The following is a 22,451-nucleotide window of genomic DNA, read 5'->3' on the forward strand; positions in this document are numbered from 1 at the left end:
CATGAACTGTACGCGCAAATGCACATGTAATATATATATATATATATATTTTTTATAGTATATTTTTGTTTAGGTGAAAGTGAAATTTTGTACTACATTATTATTGGATAACACAACAATGTGTATGTGTTAGTGTGTGTGTGGAGATCTATACCATGTTCAACTGAAGTCCTTTTTTAATATGTGGATAAATATTTTCTGAAATATGGCCCCTGTTACAGGTGTTAGTAATGCAGTGAAATCCTCGGGAAGTAATCCCAGAGATCTTGTCTTCTCATTCCCCCAGTTTTTGTATGTGCTGGTCACTATGTACCCAGATTAAAACGAGCACACACATTGCTGTACTCCCCCTGTTTATATGCTCTTCTTCATTGTGAATAAATGAGGTCTGAACACAAAAACGTGACACAGTGAGAAGCGTGTTTGTTTTTGTACTGTATATCCTCTCAATATATTGGGACACATTTTGCACAAATACACAAACATTAAAACACAAGTACAGTTGCAATGTCTTGATCTGCTCCACAAGCTCTCTTATAAATACTTCCACAAATCAAGATAAAAATTCAATATGCACTTTAAACAATATGATGATCATATGCAGAAATTCAAGAACCACAAGCTAATATTTCTGCCTTTTGACAACATTTGATTGTTTATCACATTTGTCATATATGTAGCCAGTAGATCTACTTCAAACATCAAGCGATATTTACACGATCTCATTAGCAAAACTGACATGCAGACAAAAATAGAGATATTAATATACCATCAAACAACTGCTATATAATACTTTGGAAACAACATTTTTTTCGTACATGTTCATGATATATAAATGAATACTTGTGGAATTCATCTAAACCAGTTTTTGATTTTCCTCCAGTTATTCGTCATTCCAGACTAGACTAGTGAAAATTTGGAGTAATATATGTTCCAACAAGTAACAAAAAAAGAGGATTCAGCAATATCGACTCTTGTGGTGATATTAATACAATCTTTGTCAATGCGTAACTTCTAACAGCATCCTAGAAATTATTCACAAGGTTTCCGATGCTATAAATAGCATTCCCTCTTATAATAAGCACTTTTATTTCTATAAAAACCACAGTGAGAGAGAGTTTCACATGTCTGGGCTGCTGAGCACAGTATGCTTGTACTATCGGAGGGTATGGTTTATATATAGACGTGTTATCATCTGAACAGCAGCCAGAGCTAGCGGGTCGACTGGCACCTTTAATGGAGTCTCACAGTCAAGGAGGATTCGCCTCTCCTCTGGGGAACGGGAACGGGTTCAAGCACAGGGACAAGGCCAGATGAGGTGTTACAGATCATTTCTACATCCTCTGGATCTCAAAGAGACGCACGTCGGTGTCGTACCAGATCGGAGGATCCACGTTACTGAAGTGAGAGGAGAAACCATATCAAACTCACTTGTTGAACACTTGTTCTTACTCCAAAATCAACAGAAAAAAATGTACCCTCTAATAAAATAAAAATAAAATGAAATCAAATTTAAATTAAATAAAATACAATTTAAATACATTTAAAATAAAATAAAAATAATTATATATATATATATATATATATTAGCATTTTATGATTCTTTTGAGGAGCATTATTTTGAGTTGAAATGTAACCAAACCAAAACTCTGTCAAATAAAAAAGTTTGTGCTAGTCTCTTTTAATTGATTTTATCCGTCTGGACTGTATTGGACATGTTGGGGGTGAAATGAGCTATTATATTTTGTATTTTCCTCTATATTCATGTGCATTTGATTGGATTGTGGAAAAAAAGGACATTCGATATATTATACTGTTTAATATTATTCCCAAGGTTGTTTTCCTCCATTCTGTCACCTGATGGAGTTTGTGTTCTTGTCACTGTCGCCTCTGGCTTGCTTAGTTGGGGACACTTAATATTCAACAATATTATCGATCTGACTGTACTGACGCTGTTATATGAGAACTGAACTGAGCTGGACGATGACATCACTGTTTTCTGCAGAAATCATGCTTTATCGGTGAAATGAACTCATTCGATGATCGATGATCTTCACAACGGAGATGAATCAACACTGAACTGACTTGAGCTGAACCATTTCACTGTTTTCTTTTAGAGCTGCTGTACAGCCGAAATTAACTCTGTTTGAAATGAACACCCGCCAAATGCGGGAAAACAATCAACTGTGGCGGGAAACGCTGTCAAATCATGAGCCAATTTGGCGTTACTTGTTATGTTACCATAGCAGATCCGTACAGGTGGAGCTGGGCAGGGAGGAGGGTTTCTGAAAGCGTTCTGCAACTGCTACAGCAAATGCTGGCCAGTTTTTGAAGGATGAGCAGCGAGGAACCAATCAGCAGTGCCCTATAGAGTTTTATGACAGAGCTCTGTACATTATGAAAATAATTTTTTATCCACCTTATGTCAGGGTTCTGCCCTGGCAGGCTTGTCTGTTTTTTTGTGGTTTCATGTTTCTGTGTTTGTCTTGTGTTTGAGCACATGGCTGTGTCTTGGTCTGTGTTTGCCATGTGCTCCTCATGTCCCGCCTCCTTGTTTCCTGTTACCACGCCCCCTTGTTTAGTCCACGTCTTGTCCTCGTTTCGTTAATTGTGCTCACCTGATCCTCATGTGCTCCGGTCCCTTCATATCGTACCTCTTTCCCTCATGTCTTTGCTGGTTTGTTGTGTGTTGTGAGTATACACATGTCAGTGTTTTCTGGTTTGTGATTTTGAAATTATCCTAGTGTTTACACAGGTTTGTTATCATTGTTACTATTTTGCTTAAGCTTTAGCACTTGTGCTTGGTAATCTAGTTAGTTTTCTTTTGTGTAGAATTATATTTTTTAGTTATTTTGGTTGGTTCTTCTTTTCCCTGTCAAGTGGAAGTCTTGCTTCTCTTTAGTTACTCCAGTTTTTTGTCTTAGTAGTTTTCATTTAGTTTGCTTTTTATATATTTATTTCTCTACTTTTTGTTTCTCTTTTCATTGATCTTGTCAGTTTAGTTTTTTTTTATCTTTATCGTTGCCTAATCTTGTCTGTCTTGTCTTGTGTGTTTCTGTCCTGTATCCTGAGTTCCCTGGCCACTGACTCTCAGCTGCCTGACTGGTGCAGCTAACCCCTGTGTCGAGCTTCTGGTTCTGTGAGCCTCTACCCGGTGGCAAGACTGGAGCTACATCTGAGATCTACATCAAGCTGCATGTTCCTAGTGTTCCTGTCTGGTCTTTCCTTCAAGGCGGTCTCTATTGCACTCACGTCATCGCCATCTTGCTGACGGTCTCAGTGGTCATCCATCCTGCCTGTTGTTATCGTCTGCCTTGCCCTACTGTTTTTACTGTGATTCACGCTTCACTGTCTACTGCTGTCTTCAGTCCTGTTAATAAAAACCTTGTCTGCTCATTTGCGTCTGGGTCCTAAATCTTGCAGAATCCTAACACCTTATTCCTATGCCCCATGACGCTTTGCACGAATTATGGGTGTAACTTCCGTTAAGCTGTAAACAATCGCTCGCTTCATGAATGCAAAAAATATGTTTTTTTTTAAACTGTATAATGAGATTGTTCTTCAACTCTCCCTTCAACCATCGAACATTAAAAGGACATTTAAAAGTGTAAAAGCATCAACATGGTACTTTCAACAGACCATGAATAACCCCAAGGCACGATTCTTTTAACAGCTAATATGTATCTCTGTATTATCTAACATACATTGCTTTACTCAAAAATATTCTTTAACTTCAGCGTTGCGTGATACTATTTCAAAGTGAAATCCGTCATTTTTACAGATAATAAATTGTATTTACATGTGAAAACAAACCAGGAAAGAGACGTAAGGATTTGAGGAGAATAACTAGAGTTTTTCTTAATGAGATATAATGTAAATTAAATCGGGAGAACAGACCATAAATCTGCAGTAGATGTTGTCCTTTTTCATACTCTTAAAGCGGAATGCCAAGGGAAAAAAGAAAATAATCGCGACTGAAAGGAGATCTTGCCATAGTAGATATTCTTGTCACGTTTTTCTCATGATGTCTGAACATAACACATGAAGGAAAATTGACAGCTCATCCAGTCAAACTGACGGATCAGCGTTATTTGTAGGGCAACCTTATGATTTGAAATGATTCGTTTCAGTCTTTTTGAACTAAAGTTCCCCCCACCCATAATTGAAAGCACAGTACTCTCGTCAGGAATAAGGTGGATAGTATGTTTTCATGCCCGGAAAACCGACCACAGACTGTAATGTCATACTAACCGCAAGTAAATGACTCCCCACATGTACGTGCGAAACCACATGGCAGTTCCCGCATTGGCCTGGTATTTCCGGATGAGAATGGGATGGGGAACGGGAAGCAGACCCACTAGAGTGCCATGCTGGAGAAACTTCAGGATCTCCGATTCATCCGTCAGACCCCTGATGAAAGAACATGCCGTCATATTTGCACATCAAACCACATGCACCTATCAATGACTAACTCTCTTCTTACTTGTCAATGCAGATTTTCTCCACCTGTGGCACCAGTACTTGTAACAAGCGCATGATGGTTTGCAATGGGAGTTTACTCTTCCAGGACAGGACCTGTGATTTCAGTGCAAATTAAATTAAAATAGCTTAAATACTCGATGAAACTAAAGCATCGACACATCTTTTCTTCCTCATTGTGATATGTGATACGCAAAAGGTTTTTGACAAAGAAAAAAATCTAAGGCCGTGACTGTTCACCTGTTTTTGATTGGATAAATTACAAAAAAATAAAAAACAAACAGCTCAATGTTTATTGTGATGTCTTATTAAAACATGCATAATATGTTCTGTTATATAGCGACAAAAAAACTAAAACAATGGCTAGTAAAGCTAGCCAGTTTGTGTTCTGCACATCAACACTGATGTCAAACAAAAATACGAAATACTTGATTTTTTTTTCTATGGGGAGTGTTATGTGCTTTTAGACAAACTGAACAAAACAAGTTTAAACCAATATAAAAACAGTATGTTTGATTACACCAATATAAACATTCACTTCAAATAAATGACATGGCGGTTTCATATTTTTCAGGGAGGTAAAATGTGGGTTGCTAAAACAAACAGACAAAAAAAGACCAAATCATCAATTCTTTCTATAAGGAAGGAAAAATTAAATGCTAACCAAAAGAAACGAAAAAAAAAAAAAAACTGACGATATGGCAAATGTGCCAAAGAACCTTATAACAAACTGTTCATGAAACAGGTAACAGGCTTGTTACACATTGTACTTAAGGAATAATTGACTCAGAGCCTTTGAATTATTAGAAAAATAAGGCACACCTGAGGTGGTAATGCAGTCACGATGCAAAGCATTATTTTCTAATGATAATTCACTTTCCTGACTCTGCGGGAAAGTGGCCCTCCAGGAGCAGGATTGGACATTCCTGCTCTACGGTTACCAAGACGTTGCTCAGATGTTTTATTTCAAGACATTTGTCAGGTTTTTATGCTAAAAAACCCTCTAGTGTGTAGGACTACTTTATCTGTGCGTTTACTGGAAAATAACTGCACACTGTAGTGTGTTCGTCAACCAATCAGAATCAAGCATTCAACAGCCCCGTAGTTTAATCAATGTCATTAACCGGTTATATATGCAATTCAGAAGAGTATTCCATAAACATAAAATAAGATGATTATGTTAAAGGACTAAGATCACCCAAAATGAAAACTCTGCTATTATTTTACTCACTCTAATGTGTAGTTCCAGGTTTTTCCCATGGGACACAAAGGAAACAATCTTTATTTAGCCCCATTTTTCAAACTGTTTCTTTTGTGTTCACTGAAACATACAGGTTTGGAATAATGTAAAGGGCACGTAAAAAAAATAAAATAATAATAATAATTTCTGGGCGAATGGTTTCTTTAAAAGTGATAGATGCACTTTTATGGACTTCAAAACAGAAACAGCCATTTACTCCCATTATAAAGCTTGGATGAGCCAGGGCATTTTTTAATATAACTTTATTGTATTCTTCTGAAAGTAGAGTGTCATATACACATAGGATGGCTTGAGGGTGAGTAAATCATGGGCTAATTTTCATTTTTGGGTGAACTATCCCTTTAACTCAGGGGTTAAAAATGACACTTGCTTAACAATTTCCAGTTTAAAATCATTCGGTAGGACACTTATCCTAAAGGCAGTGATGATGAAGTCATCTTACCCAGTCGGGTTTGGGATTCCAGTGGCTGACGGATGATGAAGAGCTGGACAGACGTCTCCTCGCCATCTCTGCCTCGGTGTAGAAGACATCCTAGCAAGAGAATCACTGTTATCACCTTGGTTTGAAGAGCGAGTAGTGAACGTGACTGTGCATCTGCTCCTCTGACCTCAGTGTCTCGTCCTGAGATGGACTCGGTGTCGCTGGTTCCCGCCACCGCGCTGTGTTCAGGGGTTTGTGGGTATTCGGCCTGTGGCACTGCTATCATAGTACCGTCTTCTGAAACCTGGGACTTCTCCGTCAGTTTATCGATGTCTGAAGAGAGTTAGCCTGTCTTACATGAAGTGCCACTATCTCATGGTCTTCACTAACACCACTAACACACGGGATGTTACTTTTAAGGTGCGTTTACATGACAACGATATGCTTAAGACAGAGAAGTTTTTCCTTTGAGTTTTCCGCGTATAGACGACACCATTGTCAAAACGATCCCCATTCACACGGAAAACGGCTAAAAATGCTGTATTCTGTGACCAGGCCAGTAGATGGCGATGAAACACTATAGACTGAACACGTAATACGCATGTGCATGACGTCATCGTCTTCAGAGATTCACGTTTTTGCTGTTTACACAGAGACTGTTTACAAAAAATGTCAAAACTTTGAAACTCGTTTTCAAAACTTTGCGTTTTCAGGCGCCCAAAATGCATGTCGTGTAAACGAACGGTCAAAACGGATAAAAAGTTGCACGTTTTTAGTTGAAAACGGTCTCCGTGTAAACAGCAAAAAAGCAAATCTCTGAAGACGATGAGGTCATGCACATGCGTATTACGTGTTCAGTCTATAGTGTTTCATCGCCATCTACTGGCCTGGTCACAGAATACACCGTTTTTAGTTGTTTTCGCGGATATGTGTGAATGGGGATCATTTTAACAATGATGTCGTCTGTACATGGAAAACTCAAAGGAAAAACGTATTTTAAGCGTAAAACATTTTAAGCATATCGTTGTCGTGTAAACGTACTCTTAAAAGTAATGCGTTACAATATTGCGTTACTCCCCAAAAAAGTTACTTGTGTTACTTTTTATGGAAAGTAATGTGTTGCATTACGTTAGCGTTACTTTTTCTCACTTTTTCTGGGCTTGCTGGGTTTTTAATAACAAAAAAAGTTATATTTTTGGCAAATGTAAAGGCCCTTTCACATCAAAAGTTGAAATGAATCAGGCTGAAGGAACTGCCCATTCACTCCTGTACAGAAGAGGGCGCTGCTCAAACAAACCTTTCAGCTGTTCTGCCATTCTGAACCACAGAAGAAAAGGACGCAGGAGAAGTACAATGCTCTTAATTCAGCAATAAAAATTTAAAAAATCAAACACAAATGTGATATTAAACTTCAGTTTTTGTTATTAGTATGGTTGACTTGGATCATCGAAGGTCGCCAGTAAAGACATTGTTAATAAAGTGAGATTAAATACATAAAGCATATTTGTGCTATTTAACATTTAATTACAGCAGGTTTGTGTAATATTCTGAGTTAGCATTTCACTGTTTTTATTCATTTTGAGGAATACTGAATCTGTGCTAGTGAGATGAGTAAAGGCATGCGCACATTTAGTCTAGATCTACAGTAACCGTCATGTTCACACACAACGCCTCTGCACTTACTCACGATTTCTCTCATCATGGGGACTGAAGAAGTGTCAATCAAATCAAATTTGGGAAAACAAAGTAACTTGCGTTACTTATTTGAAAAAGTAGCAGATATTTTGCTGTTAAATTTAAAAGTAATGCATTACTTTACTAGTTACTTGAAAAAAGTAATCTCACGTTACTTGTAATAAGTTACTCCAAACGCTGGCTAATACTACTATATAATTTAGAGTCAAACCAAAAAGTATTCAGACACCAGATATAATTTGTGATTGTCTTTTACTAATGGATGCAGGACACTATAGTTCATTTATGTGAGTGTGGAGAGCAAAATAAAGTAAACTGTGACATATTACACCCAAAAATGTACAGTGACTACCAATAACATTTATACAAATTTGGGACCAAAAATGATTCAGACACTTTGACCTGACGATGTTTTGCTGAAGTGTTTTTCCTTTAATTGCTGATGCAACCTTTTTACACCACAGACTGAACAGAATGAAGCATTGCTTGGTAATTGGTTGAGCTAAACTGGTATTATCTAATTGTGTAGTTAAATTTAACAGCTGACAGATATTCAACATAATTCATCGGTGAGACAGTCTAACGGAAGGACGGACAAAACCAGTGAAATATCAACTGATTCAAAGTCATATTTTATTACCATTTTCTAACTATAGCGAGTAAACGGTGATAATGTGAAAAATGTTGAAGGTGTCTGAATACATGTTGGTTTGACTGTGTATGATCCAGTAAACACAGCATTAAGCAGATCTACCTGGTATGGCCACGAGACTGGCCTTCAGTGTCCCGGGCTCCGCGGGAACAGCCGGTCTCGATCCCTCCATGGACACAGTCTCCTGGGAGCTGGTCCGGGATATAGCGTTCGGAGATTTCCTCTTCCTCTGCAAGGCCTTCTGGATGGTGGCCGGGTCGCTGGGCAGGTTGGCCAGCTGGTGGAAGACGTTGCGTTTCCGAATGATGGCGTACACCAAATTACAGTTACCTGATCAAAACAGCATCAGAGTTGGGGTCAGGGGGGGAAATCAATGGGGGCTTGGGGCAAATATGCCACCAAAATGATTGAAATGAAAAAATTATTAAAAAAGATAAGAGAGCAAAAAATTCCCCTGCACAATTACTGTAAATAAATCTATGACTGTCTCGATTAAAGTGATATGTGAAAATGAATGAAAAGTGTCGATTGCATTACATTTAGATCTGATCACGTTGCATCAGATTTCTTTTTACACATTTTTTGCAGCGTTGAGCATTATAACCAATCACACATTTCTGTTAAGCTATGAATGCAATGGCCAATCAGAGGCGTTTAGATTAGCCTCAGCTGAAAAAGCCGAAGTTTGTTTCAATAAAGCGGCAACCTTCCTGTCTCTCTCTCTTGAATGCAACACTGAAGTGACTTAAACTGCAATTCATCGACTGGCCTCTAGAGACAGGCTCCAGAAGAGAGTCAATCCCATAGACCCCCATGTTAAAATGCCCAACTTTACAGCAGAAAAAAAACATGTTTACAGCCTGGTGCAAAAAGTGGTTTAGGTCTATAAAGCTAATTTTGCCCTTCACGACAACTGTGAGGTGGGTGAATTTTTTTATTACTCATCCGTTTAAATTATATTAAGCCTTAAAGTTGTGCATAATTAAGGGCGTGGCCACTTGAGTGACAGGTGGATTGTCGCTGATGTCACTACTAGCCGTTTGTCAGCTGTCTGTTAGCGTCACGTCTCGCCAGCTGATCCGCCTCGCTGCACATTTTCGGTTATCCAAGATGACGACGGCCGGCTCCGCCCACTTTGGGCTTCAAAAATGCTCTTCAGAAACATACGGGTGACGTCACAAACACTAAGTCCATATTTGTCTACAGTCTATGGTTTCAACACACGTTTGCTGGCTGAATCCTTTCATCATAAACAATAAAATGCATATATGATGCAAGTAAGAGATTAATTTCACAGTTTTGACAGCTTTAGTGATTTTAACCAGAGTTAAAAGAGAGCAGAACTCATGCTAGACAGAATTCATGGAGCACTTCAGTGAAGGGGAACGCTGTTGGCTTGCTTTATGTGTATAATTTATATAATAAAACTTTAGACAGACTTCTAACTATAAGTAACTTTATAACTACATGTCAACTAACTCTAGATTATAAGTAAACTGTTAGGTTAGGGTTAGTTGTTAGGGTCAGGTTAGTAAAATAAGTTGACATGTAGTTGCAGAGTTACTTATAGTCAGTAGAATGTCTAAAGTGGACTATCGAAATAAAGTGTAACCACAGTTTTTATATCCTTTATGTAGGTTATTTACATTATGCAATTGTACAAGTATTGTGTAAGTAAGCAGTCTGTGTAAATAAACATAAATGCCATGTCAGATGCAGCTTCTGTTCCAGCTTTGCAGTGTAATGAAGGCTTTTTTATGATGGTGATAAACATTTTATTGGTAGCAATTGGCTAAATTTAAGTATCTGAAATAAAAGACAACACAAATGCATTAAATGAGGTCATTCTTTAAAAACTTACGAAGGTTTAAAATGCCCTGGAAATGATTTTGCAGGGGGGCAAATATTGGCCCTTATTGGAAAAGGAAATTTCTGACCCTGGTCATCTTTATGTAACGTTTTAGTAGAAGTAATACCACAGTTTGAACAAGAGTTTCCACAAGGACTTCTATTAACAGAGTTGGCAGAACAGTAAGAGAATATCTAAAAGCCTCCTTTCAAAATTGGCAAAGATAAACGAGAGTGTGGATCTCACCATCAAACTGGTACTGAATGATGTTATTGAAGGCCTCCAGCAGAAAGAAGGACAGATGGTGGTTCTGAGGAGCAGAAAACAGGAACCAGTTTGTGGAGAACGCCTCCAGGAGATGCAGGAGCTTGTTGGCCGCAACCATGGAGAGACTTTTCAGGTACGGAGACACTAAGGACACAATGTTATGTGAACGCAAAGAACACAACATGCACCAAACTATACATGCACTAACACAACAAACAAAAATATTTTATGGATTCGAGGAGTTTTGTGGTTGAAATGTGAAAAAGTAACAAATCCTTCGCTCGCGGGTCAATTTGACCCTTTTATGAATGAATATAATGCAAGGAATGCTTCAGGACACATAGAAAATCCTAAAAATGCTCAAACTTTACCAGCATTTATTTTTATAATGTCTACATGTGTATCTGAATGCATCTGAAGAGAACCTGAATTTAGGACCCAGAGGAACAGCTCATTTGCTCCATATAGAGATATAAGGCCATCTAAAGTCATGAAATATCATCTTATATTATTATTTTTCCACAAGAGGTCGACAAAGACACCCGATGTAAGATATTTTGAGCTGAATTACAGGGTTATGCATGAAATTGTGAGTTATTTTGAATTTAATTTGAAAGAATGTGAGGAATGTGCTTAAATTACTATTTATTTATTATTTATTGATCAAATCTAGTAATTTAAAGGTAAATAAAATAAAAAACAACAAAAAATCGTAAAAAAAAATTTAATTAAAAAAAGAAAAAATATTATAAAAATGAAATAAAATTAGCTTTCTGGACAAAAAAAAAGAAAGAAAAGAATTAAGTATAATTTTCGGGCTTCGGGTCATTTTGACCCGCAAGGGAAAGATGTGTCACAAAATGCAAGGGAAGGATGAAGGTTTCGATTTTTTAGTCTCATAGCACATAAAAAAAGTAAAAAGTGTCACCTTCAGTTTTTTGTGACATAACAAATGGTGAAATGTAAATCCAGGTAAAGCCCTGTGCAAACCCACACACTGTTATTACTCACCGTTCACCACAATAGTGAGCAGGCAGTCATAGAGAGGCTGTAAACGCTGATGGCCACTGGTTATTATTTTGTGGAAAACCTGCAGACATAACCAGGTTTTAGAGATTTAAAAACACCTCATATGTTTCTAATCAAACAAGCCGCAAAACCAACATATTAAACCTTTTGAGTGAATTGAAAGAAAGATTACGCGCCTACGCACATATATAATTCAAACGCGCATACCTGTAGACCAAAATATAAATGAATATATGAAGGTGTATAAATGAAGGTGACTAGACTTGAGTGTCCGGTATGTGTCTCACCACGATGAGCAGGTCTGCGTGTGTGCCGGTGAACACTGGGATGTCCATGGGGACGTGAAGCGAGTACGGTTTGTTCAGACGCACACCGAAGTTCCTCTCTCCGCTCAGCAGGAGCAGAATGAACACGCCGATGTGCATGAGCCCGACCCGTGCTGGAGATCAACACACACACACACACACTCATCAAGCATGACAACAGTCATCTACTAGAGACCCTTACAGGCACAGACACAGCCTGTTTACATCCAAGGGACAGAAAAGGTCAAAACTCTCATTTAAACTGGTGGACTTCCCCCTTAACGGGACAGTTCACCCAAAAATTGAACAATACATATATCGCAATGCAATTTTTTTTATTACAAAAGCACTGGAGAAAACGGTTCTCAATCAACTCAATCTCAAATTCTTTGAAACTTTCCAGTCTGGCTTTAAGCCTCTGCACAGCACCACCGAGTCTGCTTTATTACGGGTTTATAATGATAAACTGTTAGCGACTGACTCTGTGATCCTAATACTGTTAGACCTAACCTCGGCTTTTCATACAGTTGATCATAAAATTCTCTTATGACGACTAGAATGTTCTGTGGGCATCCAGGGAACTGTCCTCAGCTGGTTTAAATCATATTTAATGAATAGAAGTTTCTCTGTTAGACTGGGTCATTTTTCTTCCTCGTCAGCCCAACTCTCCTGTGGAGTGCCACAGGGGTCTATTCTCGCACCCATTCTTTTGTCCCTGTATTTACTTCCTCTGTTGCTCCATTTTCAGAAAGCATGGTGTATCATTTTCACTGCTATGCAGATGATATCCAAATTTATTTGCCTCTGAAACGCAACAAACATGCTGATCTGAAGTCTCTTTTTGCATGCCTAGATGAAGTGAAAATGTGGTTTTCTCAAAATTTCTTATTTCTGAATGAATCTAAAATCGAGGTTATAGTCTTTGACCTGGATTACCTTTTTCCTTCTACTTCATCTTGCATTAAGAACCGGTGCTTTCTGGGATCAGAACTTCAAATTTGAAAAACAAATAAATGCGGTGATTAGCTCTTGTTTTTTCCAGCTACGTCTTCTCTCTAAGGCTATGGTAATTATGGTAAATACCAAAAGCCGACGTGGAAAATGCACATGAACACCCCCTCATGTGGTATTTTCCACTGGGCAGCTCGTAGAATATTTTGATGCACGAGTTGCCGAGATGAGATAACCTTTGACCTTTTCAAAATGGCGGAGAGCAATGCGAGAGTCGGGAATGCTAAAAATATGTACTATTCATAATCTAGAAAATATACAGCATTTTATTTACCGTTTGAGATTTGATAAATCATCTTCTTGCTGTAGCAGATGACTTAAGCAATCTAAAATAGTTTAAGTTAAATAACAGGTCTGGATCTCCATCTTTTTACCACATTACGACAACAAAAGCACTTGAACGCAACACACTGGTAAATACCAGTTCACAAGTGGAAAAGATCATATTTTCCATAGCACGTGGAACACACCATAAGGTCAAATCCTCTCTCTCTGAGAAAACATTAGAGATTGCTAATGAGGTGTTACAAATTTATTAAAAGTTTAATTTAGGTTCAACAGTATTTTAACTGAGAAAGTTCACACAAGTGTTTACCATCTTGAGGCATAGATGATGTTTGTTACTTCTATCTTATCAGGTTTGAGGAATCTCCGGGAACGGGCTGACTTCTGTCTTTTATTTACATGCTTTGTTTCAGAGGCTCTGAGTTACACTGTCATGCTGATGTTTCAGAGTGTCTCCACCTCTATGTAAATCCCTCCCCCTTGAAAGATATAAACACTGTGTTTGAGCTATTGAGTTTAGACTTGGACGAATTAGACTACAGCGCTGTGAGTCTTGATGACTGCAGCTACCAACAGCTCGTGTTCTCAATAAAGGAACCTGCTTGAAAGATATCCCAACGTCTCCTGGTCTCTGAAGGAAAAAGTTTCCAACAATATCCATGCGCTCATTACATTGCGTTTGGATTATTGCAACTCTCTCTACTATGGCATGCCCAAATATTCTATTACTCGTCTCCAGTTAGTACAGGACGCTGCTGCAAAACTCCTCAAAAGAAAACGTAGATGATTCGATCATGTTTCTCCTATCTACAAATCGCTGCATTGGCTACCTGTGCATTTTAGAATTGAGTTTATAATTCTTCTCTTTGTTTTAAATCTTTAAATAATCTGGCACCAAACTATTTGTCTGAGCTACTATCCCCAGATCACGGTTAAAGCACGGAGGAGATCGAGCCGGCCCTAGGTTTACAGGTTCCGGTTTACAACAGATCGGCACAGTCTTTAACTGTTTTTAAATCTTCTCTTAAAACCTACTTTTTTTCTTTAGCTTTTAACTCATTGTGAGTTTGTCTTGAATGTGTGGTTGTTATTGTCTTTTTATCTTGTGTTATGTTCAGCACTTTGGTCAGGCATGTTTGCTGTTTTTAAATGTTTGCTTGATTCATCAAAAAAACGAGATTTGTTCTCGCGTGGTTAGGCTTACGTTTAACATATTTAATTAAGTTTTTTTAATTACATTTCTTTTTTTAAAAGAAGTATCTTATGCTCATCATTGCTGGAAAAATTGGTTCCCTTTCAGTCGATAACGTCGGACGTAGTCGACGCGACTGAAATGGGATCACGCTAGGGAGCCTATCATCTTCGAGTACTATTGAACGAGCCAATGTAATTGGGCGTGCGTGATTCGCATCACACACTCCGCCCCCGCGGCGCGGGTATAAATACGGAAGTGGATGCACGCACTAGTTGCCTTTCGCTTCGGAGCCGATCGTTTGATGTCTCTGAGAGTGCTGTTGTCTACAACGAGCGAGTGTGTCGGTGTTCTTCAGGAAGACTCTCCCAGTGCTGGTGTTCTACAGCGCGAGTGCAGCGGTGATCGCGAGCTTTGAGCTCTCAACTGCTGTTTTAACAGCAACAAATTTCTAAATGTTTGTGTGTGTTGATGGCTGGTTAGAGGGCGGAAAAGTGAGTGCTTCACTGTTTCAGTTCTCTGTTCAGTGTTGCCGCGGTCATTCCCCTGTGTGCTCCGGCACTGGTGACGGTCCTATTTTCTGAAAGAGCAACACGGGTGCGTTTGCGTCTTTTTCAAGATGTCATTCCGCCCGTGCGTTTCTGGGTGCGGTCGTTCCCTGTCTCTCTCTGATGGTCACAACTGTTGTGTCACGTGTTTGGCTTACAGCACGCTGAGACAGCTTTTGTGGACAGCTCATGTTTTCACTGTGGGAACATGACTGTCGCAGTGTTGAGGGCGAGACTCGCCTTCGTTCGCGGAGAGCGAGTCCCCATCACCATGCCCCACCCTCGGGTGCTGTGTGGGATGGGTGACCGGAGGATAGTGTTGGATGTCCCGCCCGGTAACCATTCCCTGTGGGCTCCTCACTCCTCCCTTCCACTGCAACCACTGGAGCCTCCTGTGTTGTCTGCTGGTCCATCTGTAATGGGTGGGCCAGCGGTTTCACTCGGGGCTCCCCTGGAGGACAGGACGCCGATTGCAGCATCGGAGGGTGAGCTGACTTCTAGAGATGATGACTCGGCTACATTGTCTCCCTCCGGGAGTTCAATGTTGCCCGAGCCGGATCCAGAATTATCAGCTATGCGGAAACGGGCCGCCGAGGCTGCCGGGCTCGAGTGGAACCTCCACCGTGTCCCGTTCAGTCTCGGTTGGAATCTGGAGTTTGGTATCTTGGGGCGGGCCGCGCTGGTTCTCAGCTCGCCGCCCCAGTGCCTTTCTTTCCCGAAATGCATGGAGAGCTTATCAGGTGGTGAACAGCATCTTTCTCTGCCAGAAACTGCCTGAATAGTTTTTCCCCCTCATTACCCTTGATGGAGGAACGGTGAAGGGTTGCGAGGTGTCCCTCCATTGGAGCGGTCTGTCGACACAGGTGCACCTGTGTCCGGCGGCCGCTGCCTTTTGGGGGGATCCTCGTCTCCCCCCTAAGGCCTGTGAGTTTCGTCCGTTCCGACGGGCAGAGCTTACAAAGCCTGTGGGCAAGCCCCTTCCTCTTGCGTGCCATGGCGTTGCTGCAGGCTAGGGCACCCATGGCATGCACGAGGGTAATCCAGACCGTGTGCTCATAGGTGAGCACCGCACTGCATCCGACCTCACCCTCCGGGGTACGGGCGTCGTAGCGTGCGTGATCGGTCTGGCGATGTCCACCTTGGTGGTCCAGTAGCGCCTTCGTTGGCTCAGCCTGGTTGGTATGGCGGATGCGGACAAGGTTCGGTTCCTGGTCTCCCCAATTTCCCAGGTTGGGCTGGTCGGCGACGCGGTGGAGAACTGCATCAAACAGTTCTCTGCCGCTCAAGCGCAGACGGAGGTCATCCGGCACATCCTGCCCCGGTGGCCAGCTGCTGCCTCCACCCGCCGCCGGTGGCAGCTCCTCCGCCTGCTCGTCGCCGTGGGCGTTCTCCAGCCGCCGCTCCTGCTGGCCCTCCGCAGCAGCCTCCACCCAGGCCTCAGCAGGGAGCCGGCCGCAGTAGAGACGCCCAGCCCGCTCCAGGCGCTGCCAAGCCAGGTGGCAAGCGACAGCGAAAGCATTCCGGAGCGGGCCGCCCAGGAATGGATGAGATGCTCTTGGAGTGGCACGATCACTCCCTCCCCCCGGGTGAGGGCCGGGTGGAGCCTTTGTTTGTGTGAGTGTCTGTTCCGCCGCTGGCTCCCTAAAAAAAAAAAAAAAAAAACAAAGCGGAGCAAGCGGTACCCACGCTTCAAAGAGAGAGCAATTTCATCTGTTCCTGGGTCCCAAGAGGGCCAGTCTGGCGGGTGTGACCCTGTATAGCCTTACACCCCTCAGCTCCCCCTTGGTCGCCAGCAGGCAGCTTGGTGCGTTCGAGGACCCGGTCATCCGCCTTCTCACGCGCCCCCTGCCGCTTGTGGAGACAGGTAAGTGTTGCACAGCACACTAACACCACTCTCTCTACTTTGCTGCCCCACCTCAGGCTCGGCTACCCCGCTCAAGTCAGTGATAGTCATCACATTAGGTGTTGAGCAGACGTGCTCCTGAAAATTCAGTGATATTCATCACACCGAGTGTTGAGCAGTGCTCCTGACTTGTGCGTGCTTATCTTATCCTGCTGGCGAAGGATTTGGTATAGCCGCTCCTCCAGCCGGTACGAAGGCCAGTTGTAAACTCGTTCTTCGTGCTACTAGGTGGTGGGTCGTGACCATCTTGGCCCAAGATTGGTCTGCAGCTTTGACCTGAAAGACATGTGCTTCAGATCTCTACCTCCCGCACCGCAGGCCATCCTGTGTGTTGCGTCTAAGGGTGGAGTATCAGTACAGTGTCCTTCCCCTCGAGTGCTCCAGAGCCCGTTGGGTCTTCAGGTCAACTGGAAGAGAGTAATCTCGCCCACGGGCTGAGTATCTCTTTTCTAGTTTTGGAGAGGTACTCGGTCCAACATGTCTCTCCAATGAGAATGTGTTCAGCTGGTGTTGAAGTGAGAAAGGGTCCCACTGAAAGAACTTTCAGAGGCTCCTGGGGTATATGGTAGTCGCAGCCTTTGGCTCCCTCCATATGTGACCACTTCAGCGCTAGCTTCACGATCGAGTCCCGAGGTGACCGTGGCAGAGCAGCTCACCCTGTGTGACTATAGTTCATCCCGGTCTGCTGCCAAACCCTCTTCAACAGAGGGGCCATGTACAAAGGGCGTGTTTTAACGGGGGCCTGGGCGACCCCCGACTACACGGGCATTCGTGCCTCGAGTTGTTAGACATTGCGACCGTTGCGCAAGCTTCCCCTGCATGTCACAAACTCACCCGTCACCTCCTCCTTGGAGTCAGACGCTTCTGAGGGCGCCTTGTTCCACTCCTCCCGCTTACTCAATCGTGCCGCCATCGAGCCTCACGACAGTTATAGCCAGGGCAAGTGGAGACTCCATCCCCTGGTTCCGGCTGGGTCATGACCATTCCGGGGCCGCTCAGTTGCCCCCCCGGTTTTATTTTTCCGCCAGTGTTTGGGTAAACCGAGCGGACTACCCTTGGACAAACACTGGGACTCAGCTGCCCCAGGGGCCCGCAGAAATGCGTTTAGCCCCAGTGAGCCTTCTAAAAGTGACTGCGACTCATGGTCGCCTTGCGCCTGCAAGTCAGTGAAATCATCACTCTTCATGTTGAGCAGAAATGCTCCTGGTGCTCAGTGAAGTTCCTCGCACTCAAGTGTTGAGCAGAAATGCTCCTGAAGCTCAGTGAGTTTATCACACTCAGGTGTTGAGCAGTAATGCTCCTGAAGCTCAGTGAACTTGTCACACTCAAGTGCTGAGCAGAAATGCTCCTGTCGTTCAGTGAAATTCTTCGCACTCAAGTGTTGAGCAGAAATGCTCCTGAAACTCAGTGAGTTTATCACACTCAGGTGTTGAGCAGGAATGCTCCTGAAGTTCAGTGAACTTGTCACACTCAAGTGCTGAGCAGAAATGCTCCTGTCGCTCAGTGAGGTTCTTCGTACTCAAGTGTTGAGCAGAAATGCTCCTGAAGCTCGGTGAGTTTATCACACTCAGGTGTTGAGCAGGAATGCTCCTGAAGCTCAGTGAACTTGTCACACCCAAGTGCTGAGCAGAAAATGCTCCTGAAGCCCAGTGATCTTCACATGTTGTGTTGAGCAATGCTCCTGTCTTTTGCGCCCGTCACTTGCACCTACGTGCCATGTCAGGAGAGGAACAGGTCTTCATAGTTGCCCCTTATTGGCCCAACTAGACCTGGTTCCCTTCAACAGCCTTCCTGACTTCCCCTGGAAACTCTTTCGGGGACGGGGCACGATGGCACACGCGTTCTTCCCCCGGAGGTTCCGGGCGGTCTTACATCTGAACGCGGAGGTTCAGGTGGCTATCACAAGAACATGTGATAGTTACCATCACTTCTGCGAGCACCCCCTAGAATGGGGTAGCGTGCTTACGCCTTTAGAAGTGGAACCTAGTCGTTGAGTGCGTCTTCTCTCCTGAGGAGATCCTGAAAGCTTTCGATCACTTCAGTGCTCTCTTTCCTGCAAAATGGGTTGCAGTAGGCTGTTTTCCTAAATCACCCTCAAAATGATGTTGCCTCGGTGTTTAAACGACGCTCATCGTGTTGCAGAAGTATGCAGAAGCACGTTCTGGTCGTCAGGTTCCTGAGGAGCAAGGTCTTGTAAATCCTTGTGTCCCTCTTTATCCTCTTGGGCCTTGTCCCTGGTGCGATGCACTGCAGAGACCGCCCCTGAGCCACTGCAGGTAGTGAGTTAAAAATTCTGTTATATCAGTTCTCCTGCTCGCGTGGTCTCTACTAGAGGGTAGGGACTTGCTCGCTTTCGGTCAACGTATTGTGCCTGGAGTCTGGGCCGGCTAACTCTCACAAGCTGAGACCCCGGCTCGGATTGTGCCCAAGGTTCCTACCTCTCCCGTAATAGGAGCAGGTGGTGAGCCTGCAAGCGCTGCCCTGGAGGAGGCAGATCCAGCCCTGGCTTCTCTGTCCGTTCGCTTGGACGTGTACAGAATGCAAGTCATAGACCTCAGACCAGCTCTTCAAATATCTGTTGGAATTCAGCAGAGAGGGAAGGCTGTTTCCATGCAAAGTTGCACTTAGTGCTTGCCTTCATTTCGGCAAAGATCCGAGATGCAACATGTCCACTTAGGTGTTGAGCTCCTCTATGATGAGTGTAAAGTGCTCCGCCTGGGCGTTGACGATATACTTTGCTAAACAGATTCTAGAGTTGGGGGCTGGACGACACCTGGTTGAACCGCTGCTTCCCGTGGGCTCCCTTCTCATGAAGCCAGTTTCACCGTGAGCCCGGTTCAAGTGTCGGCTTGCTGCGCCATTCCCCTCCTATGGACTGGATACGTGCGCCTTTCTACTCCAGTTGAGTTCCCTTAAAATTGAACCCTGTTGAGTTCCTCCACACCCCTCCGACGTCGGACGTGCGGAACGTCTGGTGTTAGGCCTACCACTCGTAAGCAGTGTGGAACCTGTGTTAGGCTGGGTCCATATGTTGCGGTCCCTTCGGTGACCCCATATGTGTATTCTTCCACGATACGGCTCCCTGCGGTGAGCCCGTGTCTTCCCTTGCCAGAGTCTCTCTGCCGTCACTGTCCGGTGTGTCTCCCCCCGTCTTAGGCTGGAGCCACCCCAGTGACATTCCATATGTTAGACTGCCCGGTTTCCGCCCAGTTCATATGTGTATTCTCCACATTACCTCCCTCTGGGTTGGATGTGGCTTCCGCAGCGTCCCTTCCTTCCAACGTACGGGGAACGCTTTCCCAGTGGTCCTGTAGGAACAGCAGTGACTTCCCTGGCCTAAGCCCTGTCCTTCCCCGCCTTAAGTTTGCGGGGGCATCAGGAGGCTTTGGTTTAGGCACTGGAAGGTGGCAGCGTTAGTGGCGTGTTCAATGGTTGATCCCATTTCAGTCGCGTCGACTACGTCCGACGTTATCGACTGAAAGGGAACGTCCTGGTTGCGTATGCAACCCACCGTTCCCTGAAGGAGGGAACGGAGGACGTAGTCCCCTTGCCACTACCGCTGGACCACCGCTGACCCCGGGTTACTCTCGGCTCCTCAGCGAAAAGCAACTAGTGCGTGCATCCACTTCCGTATTTATACCCGCGCCGCGGGGGCGGAGTGTGTGATGCGAATCACGCACGCCAATTACATTGGCTCGTTCAATAGTACTCGAAGATGATAGGCTCCCTAGCGTGATCCCATTTCAGTCGCGTCGACTACGTCCTCCGTTCCCTCCTTCAGGGAACGGTGGGTTACATACGCAACCAGGACGTTTCTTTTAATACAATTTATTCCTGTGATCAAAGCTGTATTTTCAGCATCATTTCTCCAGTCTTCAATGTCACATGATCCTTCAGAAATCACTCTGAAATGATGATGCTCAAGAAACATTTATTATTATTATTATTATTATTATTATTATTATTATTATTATTATTATTATTATTATTATCAATGTTGAAAACAGTTAATGCTGCTAAACATTTTTGTGGAAACAATGAAACCATTCAAACATTGGTGATAAGATTTTTAAAAAAAAATTAATACTTGTATTCATCAAGGATGCATTAGATTGCTCAAATGTGACAGTGAAGACATTTATAATTTAGCAAAATATTTCTATTTAATAAATGCATTAATAAATGTAATAAATCAATCAAAAGAAATCTGAAAAAATGTATCACGGTTTTCACAAAATTATGATATAAATACTCGTACATGTTTCTTGAGCATCAAATCATCATATTAGAATGATTTCCTAAGGATCATGTGATCTGAAGACTGGAGTAATGATGCTGAACATTCAACTTTGATCACAGGAATAAGAACAAAAACAGCTGTTTTAATTTGTCATAATATTTCACAATATTACAGTTTTTACTGTATATTTGAATAAAAGCCCAAATTAAATATGCATATCATATAAAGCAATTGTGTCTCTTCAGACAACTTGGATTAAACCACTCGATCCACTTTTACAATGTAATTTTACACTTTTTAATGCGTGAATGATTTGCTTGCGTGGACCTACAATAGATGGGCAAGAGAATATTAAAAACATCTTAATTCGTTTTAGACTCAAAAAATTTATTTTTGCCTCTCGTTAAATTTAATTAAATTAATTAAAATAAGCAAAAGTAACACAATTGTTTAATATTTTGTCACAACTTAATTTAATTGTGTTCAATCAACCAAATATTTAAAACTGAAGACTTTCTGTAAGGTTTTTGAATTTTGTGGTTACCATTATTCAGAAGAGTGGCGACTGTGTTTATGCTGTGGGCACTCATTATTCACTACTTATGCATTAAACCTCACTCACAGACCTGCATAAGTCATATCTAATATTTCTATGTAAAAAGCTGTTTTAATTAAATTGAACACTAGTAGCTTCTATCAATGGAAGTACCTGTAGAGTCAAATTAGCTAAAATTATAATGTTGGGCGATTTTAGGCAGGAGAATAATTAAATCTAGGTAACTTTATCTAGTAGGAATGACAATATTTTTAGTAGTCTTGACTAAATGAATTTAAGTTCATACTAGGGATGCTAAGCGATGACCGTTTGACCGATGGTTGACCGTATCAACGTTAACCGATCAAAGTTGTCGGTAAAAAAAAAAAGGTGATCTCTAAATTAGGCTATTATAGACAGTGGACTAAACGCTACTACAGTTAGCCCTCTCATTCCAAGATATTTTTGTGTGAAGTGAACAAATCCCTCACACTCAATTTTTCATAACTCTCCTGTTTGTACTTAATAAACCAATAAAAACATTTGGCGCGCGGTCACAGCGTTTGGGTTCGCGCGCTCACAAGGTTTGCGAAAAGTAAAGGCTACAGGCTAAAACACTGGAGGTTAGAGCCAGGGCAGACCACAGGATGAAGCGTGTAAAGTAGCGTTTCTCAACGGGGGCGGTACCGCCCCCTTGGGGGCGTTTGGACAGTGTCGGGGGGCGTTGGGAACGAGGCAGCTGAGAGGGGGGCACTCAGGCACAAATGGGGGGCGTTATG

The 22,451-nt window shown here is 42.5% G+C and overlaps 1 protein-coding gene across 3 annotated transcripts in view; it reads right to left on the reverse strand.

Moving 5' to 3' along the window:
- Nucleotides 1-422: 422 nt before the first annotated feature.
- Nucleotides 423-22,451, reverse strand: part of hid1a (HID1 domain containing a) — a 42,783-nt gene continuing 20,754 nt past the window's right edge. For 2 of the 3 annotated variants that reach the window (XM_077230662.1, XM_077230665.1), the window contains exons 11-20: nucleotides 11,941-12,092; nucleotides 11,636-11,714; nucleotides 10,604-10,768; nucleotides 8,611-8,838; nucleotides 7,845-7,868; nucleotides 6,349-6,494; nucleotides 6,183-6,272; nucleotides 4,484-4,575; nucleotides 4,252-4,410; nucleotides 423-1,398 (exon numbers count right to left, since the gene is read on the reverse strand). In XM_077230662.1, the coding sequence (XP_077086777.1) occupies nucleotides 1,335-1,398; nucleotides 4,252-4,410; nucleotides 4,484-4,575; nucleotides 6,183-6,272; nucleotides 6,349-6,494; nucleotides 7,845-7,868; nucleotides 8,611-8,838; nucleotides 10,604-10,768; nucleotides 11,636-11,714; nucleotides 11,941-12,092 (1,199 nt within the window). In that variant the 3' untranslated portion in view covers nucleotides 423-1,334. The remainder of the gene's footprint in view (nucleotides 1,399-4,251; nucleotides 4,411-4,483; nucleotides 4,576-6,182; nucleotides 6,273-6,348; nucleotides 6,495-7,844; nucleotides 7,869-8,610; nucleotides 8,839-10,603; nucleotides 10,769-11,635; nucleotides 11,715-11,940; nucleotides 12,093-22,451) is intronic. The other variant, XM_077230664.1, reaches the window with a different exon arrangement.

The sequence above is a fragment of the Siphateles boraxobius genome, unplaced genomic scaffold (assembly GCF_051911475.1).
Source record: "Siphateles boraxobius isolate OS27281-9 unplaced genomic scaffold, OSU_SipBor_1 15, whole genome shotgun sequence".
Lineage (NCBI taxonomy): Eukaryota > Metazoa > Chordata > Actinopteri > Cypriniformes > Leuciscidae > Siphateles > Siphateles boraxobius.